Consider the following 23,219-nt stretch of genomic DNA (forward strand, 5'->3'; position numbering starts at 1 on the left):
AGGAACTAGAGTACACCTGGATCTAACATAGAGCTATGTTCTTTATACTGCTGGTCCCTAACCTGAATTGGACACGTTGGCTCTATCTCTCAGCAGACCTTGATTGAAGTTGGGTAGTGTGCTTGCCTCCCACTTCGGTGTTGGCAGCTGAAATCAAAGGAGACGCACCTGCCCATTTATTGCCTCTCATTGGTTCCATTTGGTCTTCCCTCCTACCGCAACCTTTCTCTGAGCCAAACACAATGGTAAAGTAGTTTGTAATTACCCCTCACTAGGGCATGAGGGTCAGGCATGAAAGAGCTGTGTTGGCAATTCACGTCCTACTTGACTAAAGAATCTCTTGTTATTGGGTTTCTTGTTTCTTGTTCACCGGGAGAGGGGGCGCTTTTGTAAACTACCATTACCTAATGCGTCTGAGGTAGGTCAAAAAGGCCTTCAGGTCCAGAAGAGCAGTAAAATCAAAAGGTAAGAAAGTTAATTTTAAAACAAAGTGCAATATTTTAAGTCTTTCAGTGAAGTATGAGGGTGAGACTGAACTGGGTACTGAGGCTCTCCACCTGTAGAATTATAGATTTTGTTCTACCAAATCTGTTAAGAGAACATTCATCATTGGGATTAAGTATTTAAGTATAAGTGAGGTGGCAGACTTCATTGAAGGCACTAGAAACAGATTGGGACCACATTAAACCATAATGGGACTTAAATGTACTTTTTCTTGTAGTGTATTGGGACCAGTGATTCCTTGGCCACACAGACATCTTTTGACATTGATAAATTATTCAGATATATGAATTGGATTATATCTCACCCCCCCCCCCATGCTTCCACCTGTGAACTCTGCAAACCCATTATTATTATTATTGCCATTGATGTGCAACGTATTGGTCAGTAGTCAATTGGAGTGGTCTGTTAAAAGCTTAAATTTCTACAGCTCTACCCTATAAAAAGTCATCACTGCTTTACATATTTCCAGCAAACACATGAACCATTATAGTATGAAGATGCCTTCAGAGTCAAATCATTTGTGCATTAAATGTTGATAGCAGTGAAGTCTACAATTTAAATAGCAAACATCTGAAACCAGGCTAGCAATGTAATGGTGAGGAGTAAGTTACGTTACTTGTGGATGTATCAGTTATCACTCCCTTAGCACAGGCAGGGAGCAATGGAAGGCAGTGTATGTGGCAGGGTGGGTGGTTTATTCGTTCCTTTCAGCCTAAATCCATGTCCTGCACAGCATGAGGATGGATGGATGTGGTAAAGCCTTCCAACCTAGTCTCTGTGGCACCTCGTGTATGTTTAGGATTCCCCCAGCTAGACCTTAACTTTATTTTGCAGAATTTAAACAATTTTGAAAGGGGTGAGGAAATAAGCGTTTTGGCTTCTGGGATTAGAACGTTGATTGTTGAAGGGATCTATTCATCCTTTTGGTGTTTATGAGATATCGTAGATTAATTGAGTTGGTGCCTTCATCCAGCATATTTCATATTAGACCTAAGTACATGCATTTTCACTGGTGTCCTGTGCGGAACAGAGGGTCGGGAGAAAGACTAGGTGTGGTTGCTTTGAGGGTTTAAATTTTCACAAAAACACTGAATGTTTTTCCCAACAATAAAATTGACCTGATTTTTTTCATTTGTTTCATTGACTTGTAAAACTGATTTTTTTTAATAATCGTGGTTCACAAAAATGTTCATCATATTTAACGTTGGACGATTCCCTGGACTCAAAACTGAGATTTTCTTCAACATAATTTTTGTTTCAGTTAAACTATATTCAGCAGCGTTTCGTCACTTGCTTTTTAACGTGTAGGAAAGGAATTGCCAAGAGCGCTGGCAGTACAGGTTAGTTTAATCTGTAAGTATCTGCTTCTCTGAACAGTGTGGTTAATAGTGGTGAAAGTGTTCCTTCAAAGTATAGAGACGTTAGAAGTAATGTACAGAAAGGAGCTATTTAACAATATATTCCAGTGAGTTGACAGTAAAACCTATATTGGATGGTACTTGCTCACTGATCCGAAAACCACTTCTTATGTAGTGTTACTGAGCTGGTCAGAATCCGGACCAGCTTGCGGAAGGGAGGGGTGTCTTGAAATCATAAGGGATTTGTTTCTAAACATTTAATATTTTGCCACGTAGGCAGGTAACCAGTGAAGTGGTAATTGAAGTAAATATCCTGGCCTGTGTGCTTGCCTCTGGTGGGAGGCTATCTCCCCCCCTCCCCCCCATTCTGTACCATCCTCCTTCCAGAGCAAAGGATCAGCGATGTCCACTTGATGTTGGAGGGCAGTGCACCTCTCCTTTGAAGCTGAAATGGAGAAATTGCCAGGGTGAGCGAGAGCTGTGCAGTGAAGTGACCAATACTCCAGGAAAGACTGGCACAAGCTCCAGCTGTGGTTGTTCCTGGAGATTTTACCAGTCGTGAGACCTGGGCTTGTCTGTTGTAAAAGTGTTTGATGACCGATTGCCAGGGGCGTGTTACAGGGTAACGAAGTGGAACAATCCGCTAACACCCGACTCATGTGCATCCACACAGAGTCCTGTAAACACACTGGTGCCAGCTGCTGACTGTAAATGTGTATATATGGAACATTAATAAACATTCTTCTCTTCTGCGGTGGAAGCAACAACATGAATAACTAATGTGGTGATGCCCTGCCTGAAGGTGTATTGGTTACATGATGTCTGCACTACTGAAATCCTGTTTACAGCGGCAGGACATGCGGTTTCTCTATTTCATCAGGTTTGAGCTGCATCCATTTATCGCCTTTCATCCTTCACTTCTGATTCTCTCTAGTACTGAATACATAACCAATGGGGCGAGAGGGCTGGAGGCAAAGGTTATTTGGCTAAACAAAAAATTTATTACATTTACATAGCGGCTTTCACATCAGGAGGACTTCCCAAGGCGCTGGATTATCCAGGATCCACACCCAAGCTACCTAAAGGGTGGTGAGGTGTAATGTTTAATACAGGTTTTACTGTCAGCTGAGGAGCTGGCTGTACAGAGATTACATCTCTATACAAGCAGTGACAATGGGTCATGTACAAATCCTGTTCAATCTTGATCACTTTTAAAGTGGGTGGAGTGTGCGGGGAGAGGATAGATGGTGCAATTGGCTTGGCCTGGAATAATCTAACATTTAAAACTTACAGCTTATCTCGTGTTTGGGTGCAACATTTTGGAAATAACTACCTCCCTCTCTCCTTGGTCTGTCCTGCCGTGACGTTCTCTTGTCTTTTCACTGTTTGTTCTAATGCACTCCAGTATTGTCGAAAATGAAACGGATGGGGGGGGGAAAGTTGAGCTATGGAGATAGTGCCTGGAAAGATGTCCTTTGCAGAGGAGATGCGTACTGTTGGGTGCACGGGTTGACTCCTCATTTGAACAGGATTTTCATGTCAGGTCAACACTTCCCCAAAAAAGGTTTGCTTCAGCACGCTATTACCAAGTTAGATATTTGGGTAATATAGTTCAATCTTGGATAACTAGAAAATACACCAATGTAGAACGAAAGATGTGTGAGTTCTTCAGTCATTGTGTATTGTCTGGTCTTCATACATTGATATTTTTTCTTCCTCCTTTCACTCATCTGCGCGCTCTGCTTCACCGGAGAGTATCCAGATGCTTTAGTGTCTTATTAAACATTTTTTGGGCAAATCTGTGCTGAGTAGTGTGTGTTTATATGTAGTGGTCGGTCTTGTTTTTGTATTCAACAGAATTCCCAACAACCAAATATCGGCAGGCACTGAACAGTCAACAGATTGAATGATACAAGAACTGGTTTGAGTTATTTACAAAAACTTTCAACTAGGATAAAGAATCAAATCTGGGTGAGTCAGCGATGAGAGAGCAAAAAGTTAGTCAATAATAAACAAAGGAGAGGTTAGAGCAAAATCTTTCCAGGGCGGGTGGTGTGAATGTGCAAGTCTGCCACAAACCACTGTTAAAGCGGTATCTATAAATTATATTAAATGAATTAGATCATTGAAATACAGTAAGTATTAACAGGTTTTATGGGAAAAGCAGGATTCTTAACATTTTCTTCTAACCAAAATTTGGTCACTTGATCCACAACTGTAATTGGCTACTGTGTCTCACCCACAAAATATACAGTCACTCCACTTTGCAATATATTCTGTGAAGTGTTTTAAAGGGTTTCAAAATGTAAAGTCAGTTTTAATTAGTCATCTGTTTTGTGAAGAAAGCTCATCCAGGTCATGGACCCAGGGCTGTGTGCCACACAGTGCAGCATGGCTCTTCTGTGATTCTATCTGTCACTGTCTCACACTGTATTTGGCAGAACCGAGCACCAAACGGTAACTTTTTCCTTCAACTTCTGGGCAGTCCTCGATACCTCGCTGCTCGAGTATGGTCTGACCGAGAGACACTCTCTCCTGGAGTCACCTCTGCCTGCGTCTGAAAGTTGCCTCAACTAGGGATAAAAACAGAAACTTCGTCACTCCCACCTCTCCAATCTGATGTCACTCCATGATCCCCAATTTACTCTCTACCCCAATCCAGTGGAGGCTGCCCCACGGTGTCTTGGGAGCAGGAACCATGGATGATATTCTCCCCACTCTCTTTAGCTTAGTGGTACTGAGGCTTCGCATTCTCTCCCCAGACTGGGAGAGAGCCTGGGTGCTCCTTGCTCTGTGTGGCTCAGGTCTACGTTGAGACCCAGACCCAGGGTTTGGCAACTCTGAGCAGTCGGTAGGATTCTGACACCTACTTGCTCCCAAGCTTGCCCCTGTATGTGATTGATAGGATTCCTTACTTGTGTAATCCTGGGCAGACATGGGCCGAAGGATAATCTCTCTGAAGGCTGCCATCCATTGTTTGAAATCCTGTTCGTTCTCACACGTCAGGAGGAAAGCCCTCTCTGGAGTCACAAGTGTGAATCCATGAGACCACCTGTTGCCTCTGGACCTGGATTGCAACCCCTCCTTCACGCTATAGTGGCACTCAGAGTTACCGATGAACACTTCTCCCTGTGCAAAGGCATCCTGGGGAAAAGCACAGTAATCAATGATACCTATAACATCAAACTGTCTTGGAAGCATTTTACCAGGAATTGTTGTTAATTGTAGTGAATGTTTTTGTAGGAATGTCATAGCCAATTTTGGATAAAGGCCCACGTACAACCTTGAAGTGAGTGCCAAGCTCCATGACCTCATCACCCCCACCCTTGCCAGGCTCTGTAACCCCATCACCCCCACCCTCACCCAGCTCTACTGCCTCCCCATGCCCCACAGGATAGAACTCTGACCTGCTAATCCCTTATCAACCTGTCTGCTCCCTCTGTTCAGCAGGCCGTGGCTTGCTCCACATCCCCCACCCAACCATCGGCGGTTGGGCCTTCAGCCGCTCTGCTGAACTTTTGGAACTCCATCCTCAATCCCTTTACCTTCCCTCCTTCAAGACATGTCACAAAACCCTCCCTTTCAACTGTGCCTTTGGCTACCCTATCAAACACAAACAAAAATTACATTTGTATAGTGTCTTTCACGTCGGGAGGACGTCCCAAGGCACTATCCTCCACCCCTCTTGATTCTAAGCCCCTATTTGCATCCAAATCCCTGACTGTCCAGCGCCTTGGGATGTCCTCCTGATGTGAAGGGCACTCTACAAATGTAATCTATACTGATAAAGACGAAATGCCTATCTAACCGACACCAACAGGAGTCCTCCCAACCAGGAATCCTCCCAAAAGGATATGTGTGCAAATATGTGAACAAGGGGTGTAAACAAGTTCAATAGAACATTTTCTTAATCTTAAGGAATAAAGATGCCTAAGAAGCAAAGATCAAGCCTTTCAAGGACAAATAAAAACGCCAGATAAGAGAGGGCCAATTAAATGAAACTGGTTGCAAGCGTAGCTGCAATAGGTACAGCTAGTAATGTGTAAAGCAATACTATTTCTCAATGATTCATTGGATATTAAATCCTATGACTTGTTGATGTTTTTGAAGCTTTAATCCTTCAGTTAGGCTTTGGATAAAATTCAACCTGTATCTAGATTTATTTTATTAGTATACCATTCTTGCATAATTTATTAAATTTAGTCCTGGATTTTGAAGTCAACTTTCTGTACGTTCTTTTCAGAACTTCAGAGAGTGGGGTTCAAAATTGAACAGAACTATTTTTCCTACAAATATACAGTCACTCTACATCACAGGAAATCCTGTGAAGCACTCCGGCACCTCCTCCCGACATGAAGAGCGCTGCACCAAATGCAAGGATTATTATTATTGGCCAAATTCTGCACAGGCTAAAATGTTCATTCATAAAGAAAATCTAGACCAACGCAGAATGTTTACCGACACCTTGGATCAGATGAATGCAACAGGCTTGTTCCTGTTGCCTTGTGTGACACATGCAAACCCCTCAGACAATAACATAGTAAGTGAGACTTCATTAAAAAGTAAGTCCTATTTTTAATTAAATAACTTGCCTCATAGCATAGCTGCAGATTACAGATTCTGCTCCCCATCACACATACACACTAGCAAAGGTTCAGGCCTTGTGTACAATATTTTATTGAACAGATGCTTTATATTACACTTTCTTTGTAAAAGGCAAAAGGTTATTAATAAAAACTCAAATCAGTCTCAGGCCTCTGATTATTGCTTTGTTATATGGGTTTCATATAGTATTTCCTGATTTTAGTCTAGTTCAGTATGGTATAGAAGGTAAAGGCAAACACATGTAAGACAAGTTTAGATTCTGATTCTAATTGCGCTCGATGCCAACACTGAAACAACACCTTCTTGCAACACATGTCAACTGTATTTCTTCCAACAAAACCTCCTTAGGTTGTATGATCTTGAATGATTGTTGTGAGTAGTCTCTCTAAGTCTGCTTGATTCTTCAAGACTTTCTTCCTTATCAATTCTCAGTTATTCTCTCCTGGCTGGTAAGTCCGCCTCACTCAAACCATTCTCCCAACTCTCAGTCGTCTTGGAGCTACTCATTGTCTAAGCACTGCCCGTTTGGTTCTTACCACTTTGCTCATCTTCTAGTCATTATAGACTCCATTTGCTTTTAAATTGGAGCTCTGGTAAACTCTTTCTGAAGTTCAAATGTAGCACTTTCACTTCCACTTCAGCAATTCATTTCTGTGAATTCCTAATCTTTGACTGTCTTTATTCTGGCAGAATGTTCTCCTTTTGCAATGTGTTGTCTGTTTATTATACAGTACTCCTGCACATTTCTTACATAATCTAACTATACTCCTTTTACTGTCTCCCATGATCAGACCTCTTTCTCAGTCTTTCTTCTCTTGCTCTTTTATTTTATTTTTAGGATTTTTCCTTTCAGATCATTACTCTTTTCTGCAGTCCCCCAGATTTACAATTTTTTAAAAAAACTGCAACTCACCATAAACTGCTCTGAAACATAATACTATAATAATAATCCTTGCATATTCCCCAACCTGTGGAAACAGCCTATTTATGTTAATCTTATCAAACCCTTTTCTAATTTTGCGTTTTATTGCGGATGAGAGCTAATTTTCTTCAGTTGAACATCAACAAGACCGACACAGACTGATTGGCTCCCATCCTCACCTCAGGCACGGACAGCATCACCATCCATGGGGCTCACTCCACCTCGCTGAGCCAGTCAGGAACCTTGGGGTCTTATTTGACCCTCAACTATCCTTTCTACCCCACATCTGTGCCATGACCCGCTCTGCCTTCCCCCACCTCCGCAACGTCACCCGGCTCTGCCACTGTCTCATATCGCATGCCGCCAAAACTCTCACCCGCTTTCATTACATCAAGGCTTGACTGCAAACTCCCTGCTCGTCGGCCTCCCCAACTCCTCCCTCCATTGGCTGTAGATCATTCAAACCTCTGCGGCCCGTGTCCTCTCCCTCACCAGGCTCTGTGACCCCATTACCCCCTTCGTCACCTGACTCCACTGCCTTCCCATCACACAGGATACAGTTCAAGATCCGGGTCCTCGCCTTCAAAGCCCTCCATGATCTTGCTCCCCCTACCATCCTGCTCGCTCACTCCGCTCAGTGGGCTCCGGCCTGCTTCGTCACCATTGGCGGGCGGGCCTTCCGCCATTCTGCCCCCACCCTCTGGAACTCCATCCCACAGGGCCTCCGTCTTGCCCCCTCCCTCACCTCCTTCAAGATCCGTGTCGACCCTCTGACTGTGCTTTCGATCTCCCGCTTCCCCCCCCCCAGCCCTCCACACTCCCGACCTCGGGTCCAAAACTCTGTCCAGCGCCTTGAGATGTCCTCCCAATGTGAGGTGCTTTTACAAATGTAATTTACTTGTTGTTGAGTGACTACATAACTTGTTGGGACTCGGCAGGAGAAACTCACTTTTGTTTTTGAATATTGTCGCGGGTTCTTTCATGTCCCGTTTGTTCAGCGGACGTTAAAGACTGTTTTATCTTAAAGTTTGAGATGGTGCAGAATTCTGGAAAATTATTAAATTAGATTTTAATTTGAAAGTCGGGCTTAACATAATGGACCACAGTGGCCATTGTTGATCACTATCCAACAAAACCCGAACTTAAGTGTGTGTGAGTGCTATGTGCCTGCGTCTGCGCGTATTTGCCTATTTGATGGGATGTGAGTGAGAGCCTCTCCTCCCCCATGAACACTTGACACGGTCAACGCTCAGAAATATAACTCACCAGCGGATCCTTGAGATACATCAGTCTGCGATCGAGTGCGTCCAGAGTGAACCATCTCTTCTTAAAAGGCTCGCGTTGCTGCAGCAAAGACCGTCTGTTAGTACTTTGTTCTCTGACCCAAGATCATTTCAAGATACAGAACCTATAACCGCCCCAGCCCTGTGCTGGAGCATCAGGAACCCACAAGCTTCTGAGCTTGAGGTGTGAGCGTGAGCAGCTGAGCCACTAGGCTCAGAGCTATGAACCACACGACTAACACTAGTTTGTGATTAGTTAGGGTTTGTTACACATACCGTGGGGCCAGTCTTCTCCATGTAGCCCTCCATCGCGTAATTCCTGGTTAATCTTGGCAACAGCTGAAATACAACACCCGCATGTGACTGAGTCACCTCCCAAGTCCCAGAATAATCTCTGCAGTTGTGTAATTAACAACCAATACGTTTTATTCATTGAGAATTCCCTTTGTGGCCATGTGTTTGCACACCATCTGCAAATGGTTTTGCAGAGGTTCTACACACAATTTGCAAAAGACATAATAGATCCCAATATTGGGGTCTTGAAATATGTCATTTCAGCTCTCACACACACACACACCCCTCACACACACACACCCTCACACACCCCCTCACACACACACCCACACACACACCCCCACACACACACACCCACACACCCACACACACACACCCACACACACCCCCCCCCTCACACACACACACACACCCACACACACACCCACACACACACACACCCTCACACACACACACACACACCCACAAACACACACCCACACACACCCCCTCACACACACACACACACCCACACACACACCCCTCACACACACCCACCCACACACACCCCTCACACACACACCCCACCCCACACACACACCCTCACACACACACACACACCCCTCACACACACACCCACACCCTCACACACACACCCACACACCCCTCACACCCACACCCCTCACACACACACACACCCCCTCACACACACACACACACACACACACACCCACACACACCCCATCACACACACACCCCTCACACCCACACCCTCACACACACACCCACACACCCCTCACACACACACCCCTCACACACACACCCACACACCCCTCACACACACACCCACACACAGCTCAGATACCCTCACATACAGACAAACAGCTCTCACACACACCCCCATCACAAACACACAAACAAACACCTCACACGCGCGCCCCTCCCCAGTCACCCCCAGTCCCCCCCAGTCACCCCCCCCCAGTCCCCCCTCCCAGTCCCCCACCCCCAGTCCCCCCCCAGTCCCCCCCACAGTCGGGTCACCGCTGTATTTACATTACTGTCGCTCAGTGTTGGAAACGCCTCCTTCAGATACTGGAGACGCGCTCCTCTGATGGCGTTCAACCAGTCCACGATTTCCTGTAGAGCAAAGACACGTTCAGGGGAGACGACACGTGTCAGAGATTCGCAGCCCCTCCACCCCCCCCCCACCCCCCTCACCCCCCCACCACCTCCTCACCCCCCTCCACCTCACCCCCCACCATCCCCCCTCACCCCCCACTCCTCCATCCCCCCACCCCCCTCCTCCACCCCCCCACCCCTCACCCCCCACTCCTCCACCCCCCCTCACCCCCACCATCCCCTCTCACCCCCCACTCACCCCCTCACCCCCCCACCATCCCCCCCTCACCCCCCACCATCCCCCTCTCACCCCCCACCCCCTTCCATCCCCTCCATCCCCCCACCCCCTCCTCCACCCCCCCACCCCCTTCCATCCCCCCCCTCCACCCCCCACCCCTCCTCCACCCCCTTCACCCCCTCCATCCCCACCCCACCCCCACCATCCCCCACCACCCCCACCATCCCCCACCATCCCCCACCATCCCCCACCATCCCCCACCCCCCCACCATCCCCCACCATCCCCCACCCCCCATCCCCCACCATCCCCCACCATCCCCCCACCCCCCCACCATCCCCACCATCCCCCACCACCCCCACCATCCCCACCATCCCCCCACCCCCACTCCCCACCATCCCCCACCACCCCCACCATCCCCCACCACCCCCACCATCCCCCACCATCCCCCCACCACCATCCCCCCCCCCAGACAAAGATGTCTGGAATCACCTTTCAGGTGTGGTTCTGGTTCACTGAATAGAGGGGTGTGGGGGGGGCACTGGTTTGTAGGAATCAAAGAAACTTAATGTTTACTCCATGGAGTCTACACCCGCTATCAGAGAGGGGATATAAAAACGAGAGGGCGCAAAGCGGAGAGGTTGTGGGAGGGAGTACCAGAGAACAGGAGGTAAGAAACAACAATAAATTACACTCGTATAGCGCCCTTCACGTCGGAACGGCGTCCCAAGCCACTGGACAGTCGGGTTTTGGAACCAAACTGGGAGTTGGTGTCAGGATAGGTGGAGGGTAGAGGGGGTAGAAGGCACAATTGAAGAGGAAGATCTTTAGACGGGACTTCAAGGAGACAAGAGAGGGGGTGAGGCGGGGGATTACAGGATAGAGTTCCAGAGTGTGGGGACAGAGATGCTGAATGCCTAACCGCCAATGATAGATTGAAGAGGAGGGTACAGAGGACAGAACCCTGAGGGACGCCACACGTGACAATGTGGGGGATAGAGGAGAAGCTGTTTGTGCACACAAAGCACAGATGTTGGGAAAGGTAAGATTGGAAACAGGCAACAACAGAACCGTTGAGGTGGAGGCGAGAGGAGAGGTGGTGGAGAAGATTTGAGTAGTCGACGGTATCAAGAGAGGTCGAGAAGGACGAGGAGACAGAGATGGCCCTGATCGCAGGTGGACAGAATGTGATTTATCACCTTGACACAGCTCTGTGCTGTGAGCAGCACAAAACCCAGATTGGGGGAGTCCATCAAAGAAATGCTGGGAGAGGGAAGGAAAAAGCTGGGAAGCGATGATTCATTCCATGACCTTGGAAAGAAAAGGAAGGTTTGAAATGGGGCGATAGTTGGGAGAGCAGAGATGGGTCAAGGGAAGATTTTTTGAGTGTGGGGGTATGACGGCTGTCTTTAGGGGGATGGGTACAGTGCCTGTGGACAGGGAAGTCTGTTAGTAGAGGGGCAAGGTGGAGATGAGGAGAGGGGTCAAGGGACCAGGTGGTGGGTTTCATACGGCAAATGGTGGAGTTGAGCGAAGGGAGGGAGACAGGGTCAAAAGTGTGGAGGGAGGGATGGGTGGGGGCTGGAAGGGGAGTGGGTGGCAGTAGAGGCGGCAAACCAGATCACTTCGACATTGGACTCGAGGAAATCCATCAACTCGCATCTGGGGTTGGAGGAGAGGAGGCCAGAAGCATGGGAGGGCGGTGGGGGAGTTGGTTAATAGTAGAAAAGAGGAGTCTGGGATTGTCCTTCGCTTTCAAGATGATTTGGGAATAAAAGGATGACTTAGCTGAGGCGAGGACCGAGCGGTAGGTCTTGGTGCAATCCTGCCAGATCTGATGGTTAAATTGAATTTGTGCCAGGTGCATTCGGCGGTGGCTGGTGTACCAGTGTGTGAGTAGGAGGCGGTACAGGCAAAAGTATTGAGGATGACCGAGAGGTTTAGGGAAGAGATAATGGGCTGAAAACTCGCTCGTCTGCTAGTGGGTATGCTGGGCAGAGGGAGTAGATGGGAGAGCAGGACTGGAGGAGATTGCAGAGAGAGATTGAAAGATTGCAGTCAGTTTGCTGAGGACACGGAGCCAGGTGAGTCTGATGTAGATGGGCTCACGGTAGTGAGCGCGGGAGAGGGTGTGGGCTGCAGAGCTTGGGAGGCTGTGGAGAGAGGGATGGGGCGGGGCAGGGGGCGGAGGGGCCTTACCTTTCCTTTTGAATGATACACAAACATGTTTCTCGTGCGTCCGTCCTTCAGGTAAGAGATCTGCATCCCATTGGGGTTCCCAACCTTTTCAGGCTGTAAGGTGGCATTCAGATCAGCCACTCGAATCACAGCCTTCGGTCCCTTAGCCTGTCACATATACCATCATTCCTCGTTCAACAAAAACATCTTCACGTTGGATATCAACTCTTATATCGTCAATACGTCCAGTGAGTGTGAATTAATATTCTTGTTTTAGTGAAGTGGCTATTTGATAACAACAACTTGCCTTTATATAGTGCCCTTCGTGCGGGTTTGGATCTTGTAACGTTTCATACGAGACACTAACAAGAGCAATCCTTGCATCTGATACATTGGGTTTGTGGGGCTCATGTCTCAAAGTGTTTCACAGGACTCCACCCACCACTGACAAGCGCCATGGGGACGCTAGATAGCGTGAGGGACGCTAGATAAAGGCAAGCTGTTGTATTTAGTGTTTTTTGGGCAAGGAGGGCAGCCACCTTGTACACAGCTTGTCCGGCAAACAGCTGTTTGAAAGCGATGGGAAGCGAGAAGGGTGGAAACTCCTAGCCTGGCGGGTGGGCTTTACCTCCTTGACGTAATACTGTAAAGTTCCCTCTTTCTGTGACAGGATAAAGTTTCTCTTCAGAAATGTTCCGTTGTCCCTCCCACGTTTCCAGAGTTCCCCAACTCGTTTACCTACAGAGGAAAGGACACAAGTGGCAAAGAATGAAAATTGACTGATCAAGGGAGTGGCAGGGGGNAGAGATAGTTCTAGGTGAATTCCTAATGCTCCCCCCCCAACCCGTACAGTACCCCATGTGTACGTCTGTACCCAGGGAGGGGCGAGTATTACCTGATGTGTAGGCTGCTTGTCTCTGAGAGTCAACACCTGTGAACTCCTCACGCTCGTACTTGGCTCTGATCCACTGATCTTTCAGAACCCTGAAGTAAGCAAAAAAGTTATCTCAGACAACAGCCAGGGAGGTAAGAACAAGGTCAGATAAAGTCAGTGCATCTCACTCTCTCTCTCTCTCTAATCACTCAGTGTATCTACCCCACCACAGCCTGCTATCTGCTCTCCAGATAAATGAGATCTTCTTTAGGATTCATTTCCTCCGGTTAAAGTCCAGCGTTGGCAGGTTTCCCTGAGTGAGGATGTAATCCGGGCTCATGAACAGGATGATGATTAGCCAGCACTTTGGGGGGTTACTATGGCGACCATATCCCTTTAAACATGGCTCTGTGTTTGAACTGCACTAAAACGGCCCCTAAACATCTGTCCATTAGGCCCAGAATCAATGCCAGGGTCTTTCTCGCTGCCCAGCCGTGCGCACAGGGTACTGTTTGTGGTGGGATCATTTCCTCCCTAATTGCCCTCCTGTGGCAGCCCACGCCCGGCACAACATTCAGTCAAAATTAACCCCTCGATGACTGGTGATGGGGGGATGGGTTTTCCCCACTTACCTGAGGTTGCCTGGCAAACCCACACCCACTCCCACCTCACCATCAGGGGCCTGACCTTAAATGATAAACAAACAATGTACACACATAAACGTAAACCCACTACAGCCCCGTTCGCCCAAAGCCCCTCCACCCAACGCTCTTACTATCAAAATGTTTCTTAGAAACCTCTGTTTGGCAGAGTTTCTGTCACCTTCCTCCTCTCCCCCATCTGCCCATCTTACTCAGTAACCCACACCATCTTAGTAAAGCACTTGTATATGTGATGCTATATGAGAGGTGCTCATGTGCTATTCATGTTAGTATGGACCGCTCCGTGTCTGCCTGGCTTCAGGGTTGTCGTCTTTCAGCCACAGATACTCCTGTTTCTCGTGTCAGGAACTGGTGTTTATTTGCTCCTTACATGCAGTCAGAGGCTTGTGGTCTGTAGTAGAAAAGAGGAACATCTGCCTCAAAGTGATTCTTGGCAACAAGGTTTCCTTGGGTTTTCATGCGCTGCACAAAATAGGAAAGATTTTTTAAAATCAGTTTTTGTTCTTTTATATATTTATCTCTTTTGTAATTTCTTCATCGCCTGAGTTTTTCCACCCCAATCCTGAGGCCTTGCCTCAGCCACAACAACCTGTCATGTTTTACCTAATTAGGGTGGAATCAGGGCAGGGCAGCAGGTGTTAGAACGTGGCCCATCACCCTCACCTCTTCAATCTGGTTCATTTGTGTGAAATGATTTGTTCATTTGTGTTCTCCTCAATGGAGAACCAAGTTCTTTTCCATGTGGAGACCTTTTATTGGTAACATTATTTTCACACAGCGAGGTGTTGGGATCTGGAATGCGTTGCCTGGAAGGCTGATGGAAGCTGATTTGGTGATAACTTTCAAGAGAGAAGTAGATAGATATTTGGGGAAGACAAATTTGCAGGACTTTGGGGGAGTGAGATTAATTTGGATAGGTTTTTCAAAGAGCCATCACGGGCATGATGGGCCAAATGGCCTCCTTCAGTACTATATAATTCTATGATTCAATTAACATGCGATAAGGAGGGAGCCATTTAGCCCATCAACATGGCATATCGGTTGATCCCATTTCCTTTTCACCATATTCCTTATACTTTGTCCTCAGTATCTGTCTGTCCGCCTGTGTGGCTGTCTACCTGTCTCACACTTAACCCCCCGCCCACCCCCCTCCATTATTTCTCACTATGTGGCTCTTTCACCCAACCCCTCCCACCTCCCCACATATTGTCCTGGGCTGGAATAGAATCAGTAACTACCTCAACCAAATCATCTTCCCAGAAATCCAGCCGGATGGATTTGACTTTGCTGATGCCTGAAAGGTTGCGATGCATTCCTGAACAATTCAGGCAGACAAATATCCCTAGGGTGTAGGAGGCCCACTCCGGTTCTGCGGTGAAAAGAGGCAGAAAATACAGTGTGAAACGCTGACGACAGATCCAAGAATTTCCATTTTCAACATCTAATATTATGAATAAATGTGAAGAACGACTGAAACCACTGCGAGCAGCAAAGAAATCCCAAATACAAAGTGCCAAATACAGAGCTGGTCAAAACCTTTATGTTTTATATCTGTGCAAAGGTCAGACTTACGTACAAGGTGTTCGCAAAGTCCTGTTTTTTTTTCTTCCAATTAATTGTTATTCTCTGTTATTGCAGATGAGCAAGAAAAGTAACACCAGTAACTTCCTCCTCACTGACTCAGGAGATGGGGCACCGAACATAACGGGTCATTACCTGCCATGAAAATGATGGCGCTCACACACACCCTCTTATACCTCTGTATTGTATAAATACAGTTAACCCTCGAACTGAATACAATTAAGTACTTCCAAATACAAACAGTATCATCTTCCACATGTTTCAATTGCAGGTCAGTGCACTGTAGAAAAAAATAAAGACGAGAGAGAGAGAGAGAGAGAGAGAGTGACAAACGAGTGCTGTAAACTGCAGTTCCTTTTGCTGCCACACGAGGGCGCTACCGCACACCCACAGCTCAGTGAGGACCTCTGGTGTCAGAAACCAGCACTGCAGCACGAAAACAACTCCCTGACAGGTCAGGCAGCATCTATGGAGAGAGAGTGAGTCCATGACCGTTCCTTCGTCAGGACAGAAGCAGGTAAAGCCCAGGACACCTCCAACAGTTGGAGCTCAGCTCCTGGGACAGCAGAGTCCAAAGTACTTACACATACACGTACAGTACTTTTCACGTGGAAGAAAATTTTCGCCCACAAAATATACAGTCAATTCACTTTAGTTTATTCTGCGAAGCGCTTTGAGACGTCTCGAAGACCTGATAAGGCGCTCCATCAAATGCAAGGATTATTATCATTATATGAGAAAAATAAAATCAAAGTAAAATATTTCTAGGGAACAGCGCACGGGAATGCATGTTCAATTATAATAATCCTTGGATTTGATATAATGCCTTATCACATCATTGAGAAGTCTCAAAGCGCTTCACAGAATAATATAGAATCATACAGCACAGAAGGAGGCCATTTGGTCCATCGTTTCTGTGCCGGCTCTTCGAAAAGAGCTTCCAAATCAACCCTCACTCCCCCACTCTCCCCATAGCCCTGCAAACCTCTCCTCCCAAATAATTATCTGCTTCTCTCTTAAACAACAACAAGATTTCATTTATAGAGCGCCTTTCACGTTGGGAGGACGTCCCAAAGTGCTGGACAATTGGGTCGGGACCCGAGCATTGGGGGGAAATGGTGAGGGGAGGGAAGGGAGGGAGCGAGGAGGGGGTAGAGAGTCGAGAGGGGAGCTGAAGGCACGGTTGAAGAGAAAGGTTTTGAGACCGGCCTTGAAGGAGGAAAGGGAGGAAGCGGCGAAGGCACTGGGGGTAGAGTACCAGAGCCTCGGGGCTGAGAGGCTGGTAAATCTCCTTTGCGCCCTCTCCAATGCCTTGACATCCTTCCTAAAGTGTGGGGCCCAGAACTGAACCCAATCTCTCACTGAGGTCTAACCAGTGTTTTATATAAAGGTTCATCATAACCTCCTGACTTGTGTATTCTATGCCCTATTCATAAAGCCCAGTGTCCCGGATGCTTTTTTAACAGCTCTATCTGCCTGTCCGGCCATCTTCAAACATTTACTATATGACCCCCAGGTCTCTCTGTCCTTCACCCCCTGTAAGATTGTCCCATCAGCTATATTGCCTCTCCTCATTCTTCCTCTCAAAATGCATCACTTTGCATTTCTCCACATTAAACTTCATCTGCCGCGTGTCGGCCCACGTTACCAGTCTGTCTGTGTCCTCTTACAGTCTGTTACTGTCCTCCACACTGTTTACTACTTTTCATAGCTTAGTATCATCTGCAAACTTGGAAATTGTACTCCCTATACCCAAGTCCAGGTCATTTATATAGATCACAAACAGCAGTGGTCCCAATACCGACCCCGGGGGACACCACTGCACTTCCCTCCAGTTAGAAAAACAACCGTTCACCACTCTCTGCTCTCTGTCTCCCTGACAGTTCTGTATCCGCTGCCACTGTCCCTTTAATACTGTGGGCTTCTATTTTGCTACAAGTCTCTTATGTGGCACTTTATCAAACGCCTTTTGAAAATCCATATAAACTACATCAACTGCACCACCTTCACCCACCCTCTCCGTTACTTCATCAAAAAACTCTTATCAGGTTTGTTAGACACGATTTGCCTTTAACAAATCTGTGTTGACTGTCCTTTATTAACCCATATTTTTCAATGAAAATTTATTTTGTCCCGGATTAGTCTCTAGAAGTTTCCCCACTACTGACGTCAGGCTGACTGACCCTGTAGATCCCGGGTTTATCCTTCTGCCTCTTTTTGTACAGGGGAGAAACATTTGCAACCCTCCAGTCCTCTGGCACCAACCCCGGAGTCCAAAGAGGATGGAAAGAGCCTCCGTTATTTCCACCCTTACTTCCCTCAGTAACCTAGAATGCATCCCATCCGGACCAGGTGACTTATCTCCCTTGAGACCGACAACCTTTTTAATACCTTCTCTCAGTTTATTCTTATCTTATCCAATTTCTCTACAGTCTCCTCTGATACTGTGGCATTGGCTGCATCCTCTTCTATACTGTCTCCTACTCTCACTCCTCCCCCTGGTTCACCACCCACCTCTGCTCACTGAAGAGCCAGGTGTGGGCCGCTGAACGCACCTGCGTCAAATCTGGCCTAACGGTCCACCGACAAATCTGGCTGGACCTCCTCAAAATCTACCGCTCCACTCTAGCCTCGGCCAAGTCGTCCTCCTACTCCAGGATAATCCTGGAGGCGAAGGACAACCCCAGGCTACTGTTCTCTACCACATCCCAACTCCTCCGTCCCCCCCGCCACCCCGCGCAGGTCATCTCCTCCAACCTTCACTGCGAGGAGATGCTGGATTTCCTTGAAACCAAGATCACGGGAATTCGCTGCGCGGTCACTTCCACTCCAACATCCACACACCACCCAGCCCTTCCCTCACACACTCCGACTCCTACCGATCCTCTCCTACACACCTTCGTTCCCGTTTCCCCACCCTCTGTCACCAAACTCATCCTATCCCTGAAACCCACCACCTGCTCCCTTGACCCCATCCCCCCTCCACTCCTTATCTCCCAGCTCCACCTCCTTGCCCCACATATCACAGACATCGTCAACCTGTCCCCTCCTCTGGCTCTATTCCCATTCCCTTAAAAACTGCCACCATCACTCCCACCTTAAAAATACCCTCCCTTCATGCGTCACAGCTATCAAGCTACCGGCCCATCTCCAACCTCCCCTTCCTGTCCAAGGTCCTGGAACGAGTTGTCGCCTCCCAGCTGCGCTCTTTCCTCTCCAACCATTCACTATTCGAACCCCTTCAGTCAGGTTTCCGTGCTGCCCATAGCACAGAAACTGCCCTGGTCAAGGTCACCAATGACATCCTGACCATCTGTGACCAGGGCTCCCTCTGCCTCCTCGTCCTCCTCGACCTATCGGCAGCATTCGATACGGTCGACCATGCTATCCTCCTCCACTGCCTGTCCTCCCACCTAAACCTTCAAGGCCCTGTCCTTGAGTGGTTTAGGTCGTACCTCTCCCAACGTCTCCACTTTGTCTCCACAATTGTTTTTTCCTCCGGCCCCCGCACTGTCTCGTGTGGTGTCCCTCAGGGCTCTGTCCTCGGTCCCCTCCTCTTCACCCTCTATATGCTCCCCCTGTGGTGACATCATCCACAGACATGGGGTTAACTTCCACATGTATGCAGATGACACCCAACTCTACCTTTCCTCCTCTACCCTCAACTCCATGACCGGTCTGCTCCACATCCCCCGCCCCAACCGCCCTACCATTGGTGGCCGGGCCTTCAGCCTCTCAGCCCCGAGGCTCTGGAACTCTATCCCCCAGTGCCTTCGCCGCTTCCTCCCTTTCCTCCTTCAAGGCCGGTCTCAAGACCTTTCTCTTTGACCTTCAGCCTTCAGCTCCCCTCTCGACTCTCTACCCCCTCCTCGCTCCCTCCCTTCCCTCCCCTCACCCTGACCATTTCCCTCCCCTGCTCGGGTCCTGACCCAACTGTACAGCGCTTTGGGACGTCCTCCCGACGTGAAAGGCGCTCAATAAATGGAATCTTGTTGTTGTATATAGGCTGTACTCTTGGGGGAAACAATGCAGCCAATTACACATAGCAGTGTTCCACAAAAAATCATGGGTTGAGTAACCAATCTAATTTTTTGGAATTATTATTTCTAGCAAATCAAAATGTTCTTTTGATTTTGATCCTAACCATGGATGTGCAGTTCATGAAAATTCAGGCCATCATTCAGTTCCATTTGGAGGAGAAATCTGTGTTCAGCAGTTTCACGTTGCAACTGGCTTATTAATAGAAAGGGTAACCATGGGAAGTACAGTAGAAAAGCAGAAGTTGGCCGTTCATGGCAGAACTATCCCCAGTTCAACACTGGAATCTTTCACTGAAATAAAAGACTGTACACAGTCACAGTGGAAAGACAAAAATAGATTATTCTTGGTCATGGGTTAATCACTTAGAATAGTCACCATTTTATGCAAGATAAGGTCCAAGAATTGATGATGGTCTATTTACTGCAGCCAGGGAGGCAGCAGATAGCACTGCCATTGGCCTTGATGACCCTGGGTGAGGGAGTGGAGGGAGCTAATTAGTGTAAAGAAATAACCCCACCCCTCCCTTGGGGACCGTCCCTCTGGCTGTGGGCAGTGCAGCGGGGAGGGGGTAGCGAGAGCTCGTAGTTTGCTTTGGTGGAGAGGTTTGAAACACTTTCCCAGTTGATTCAGTCTATGGGTGAATTGATTGAACTGTTCTAATTAAAGCATAGAAGGATTGGCAGAGATCCACATCCATTCCAGGCATCTGGAGGCAGGGAATCCCCGAGGCTCCTGGCCACAGCGAAGATTAGGAGGGAAGAAGTATAGTCTTTACTGAAAGTCTGGGAGTGGCTGCCTTCAGGGTGCAGGAGCTAAATACCTGGATAATGTGAAAGGCAAAACCTTGCACGTAATGACAACCCTTCAATTAGGTTGACATAGAAACTGGGCGTTCATTTCAAGGTTGTTTGGTGCCAAAGTACCAAGACTGAGCTGGTTTAGCTGGTTAGACTCAGCAGTTACCCCAACGCACACTCCGGGGTCCCCTAGCCTTGGCTCTTGCCAACCTGTGCCTAATACTCTCCAGAATTAGGTAAGCAGGACTCATCCCTCCAAAGAGAGAGAGTGAGAGAGAGCGCGTCCATTCCATTCCAACAATCTATCCATGGGATTTCCATGTGCAAGTGGGATGTGGGGAATTCTCAGCTTGGTTTGGAGACTCTTTAAGTATGGCGATGGGTTTCCGTGTGGGTCAGACACCTTCTGGGCAAAAACAAACACAGTCACTACACCTCACACCTATTGCCACACCTATCCAGGAGGCTCTGCGCCAAATATAAGGCTTATATTATTGTGTTAAATCGCTGCCAGGATTGTGGGAAACTTATATTTACCATAACTTATTATTCCAGGGCTGGAATAACTCACTAAACAAATGAACGTTAACTAAAGGGCTTTCTCGGTGAGAGGCTAATTTATTACATAAAAACATTATATTTGTTTCATGGTTAAATGAAGGAGGTGGAGTGCAGCCACACACTGGGGTGAGAGGTATTCACTGACCTGGGATTCCGCAGTCGGCGCACTGGCTGTTTCCGTGTTGTTTCAATAACTCCAATAACTCTTTTTTATTCCTGTCCCGATCCGACATCATTTATAAATTCCAATAGCCTTTTGTGGAGGCGAAAAACAAAACGGTCTCAAAACGCCCCCCGATCCTGGCCGCGGCCCCCGATCTATCGCCGACCAAAGGGAAGGAGCGAAGGGTTCACTTTTTCAGCGTTAATTTCAGGTCCTGAATCGTTTCCCCACAAACACACACACACACACTGTGAGAGAGAGAGTCACACACACACTGTGAGAGAGAGAGTCACACACACTGTGAGAGAGAGAGTCACACACACACTGTGAGAGAGAGTCACACACACACTGTGAGAGAGAGAGTCACACACACAGTGAGAGAGAGAGTCACACACACAGTGAGAGAGAGTCACACACACAGTGAGAGAGAGAGTCACACACACACAGTGAGAGAGAGAGTCACACACACAGTGTGAGAGAGAGAGTCACACACACAGTGAGAGAGAGAGTCACACACACAGTGAGAGAGAGAGTCACACACACACTGTGAGAGAGAGAGTCACACACACTGAGAGAGAGTCACACACACTGTGAGAGAGAGTCACACACACTGTGAGAGAGAGTCACACACACTGAGAGAGAGAGTCACACACACACTGTGAGAGAGAGAGTCACACACACACTAGAGAGAGTCACACACACAGAGAGAGTCACACACACAGTAGAGAGAGAGTCACACACAGTGAGAGAGAGAGAGTCACACACACAGAGAGAGAGAGTCACACACACAGTGAGAGAGAGAGTCACACACACAGTGAGAGAGAGAGTCACACACACAGAGAGAGAGAGAGTCACACACAGAGAGAGAGAGAGAGTCACACACAGACAGAGAGAGAGAGAGTCTCTCACACACACACACACACACACACAGAGTCACACACTGTGAGAGAGAGAGTCATACACACACTGAGAAAATCACACACACTGTGAGGGAGAGAGAGTCACACACACACTGTGAGAGAGAGAGTCACACACACACACACTGTGAGAGAGAGTCACACACACTGTGAGAGAGAGTCACACACACTGTGAGGGACACACACAAACACACTGTGAGAGAAAGAGAGTCTCACACACACACACACACTGTGAGAGAGTCACACACACTGTGAGAGAGAGACACACACACTGTGAGAGAGAGTCACACACACACTGTGAGAGAGAGTCTCACACACACTGTAGAGAGAGAGTCACACACACAGTGAGAGAGAGAGTCACACACACAGTGAGAGAGAGAGAGTCACACACACACACACACACAGAGAGTCACACACACTGTGAGAGAGAGAGTCACACACACTGAGAGAGAGAGAGAGTCACACACACTGAGAGAGAGAGTCACACACACTGTGAGAGAGAGAGTCACACACACTGAAAGAGAGAGTCTCACACACACACACACTGTGAGAGTCACACACTGTGAGAGAGAGTCATACACACACTGAGAGAGTCACACACACTGAGGGAAAGAGAGTCACACACACACACTGTGAGGGACACACACAAACACACTGAGAGAAAGAGAGTCTCACACACACACACACTGAGAGAGAGAGAGTCACACACACACACTGTGAGGGACACACACAAACACACCGAGAGAAAGAGAGTCTCTCACACACACTGTGAGAGAGTCACACACACTGAGGGAGAGAGAGTCACACACACTGTGTGAAAGAGAGTCACGCACACTGTGAGGGACACACACAAAAACACTGAGAGAAAGAGTCTCACACACACACACTGTGAGAGAGAGTCACACACACTGTGAGAGAGAGAGAGTCACACACATTGTGAGAGAGAGAGTCACACACACTGTGTGAGAGAGAGAGTCACACACACTGAGGGAGAGAGAGTCACACACACTGTGAGAGAGAGTCACACACACTGAGGGAGAGAGAGTCACACACACTGTGAGGGACACACACACTGTGAGAGAGAGTCACACACACAGTGAGAGAGTCACACACAGATTGAGAGAGTCTCACACACAGTGAGGGAG

General features: G+C 47.8%; 1 protein-coding gene across 1 annotated transcript; it reads right to left on the reverse strand.

Annotated features, from left to right (window-relative positions):
- Positions 1 to 3,999: 3,999 nt before the first annotated feature.
- On the reverse strand, positions 4,000 to 21,312 carry adap2 (ArfGAP with dual PH domains 2; the record flags this gene model as incomplete). Its single annotated transcript, NM_001292992.1, is given in 11 exon segments — positions 4,000 to 4,435; positions 4,778 to 5,006; positions 8,656 to 8,733; positions 8,949 to 9,011; positions 9,999 to 10,082; positions 12,500 to 12,646; positions 13,107 to 13,216; positions 13,374 to 13,462; positions 14,385 to 14,476; positions 15,253 to 15,383; positions 21,140 to 21,312. Coding segments are annotated over 11 exon segments (1,146 nt in total). The 3' UTR covers positions 4,000 to 4,403.
- Between the last annotated feature and the right edge of the window lie 1,907 nt (positions 21,313 to 23,219).

The sequence above is a fragment of the Callorhinchus milii genome, unplaced genomic scaffold (genome assembly GCF_018977255.1).
Source record: "Callorhinchus milii isolate IMCB2004 unplaced genomic scaffold, IMCB_Cmil_1.0 Scaffold20, whole genome shotgun sequence".
Classification (NCBI taxonomy): Eukaryota; Metazoa; Chordata; class Chondrichthyes; order Chimaeriformes; family Callorhinchidae; genus Callorhinchus; species Callorhinchus milii.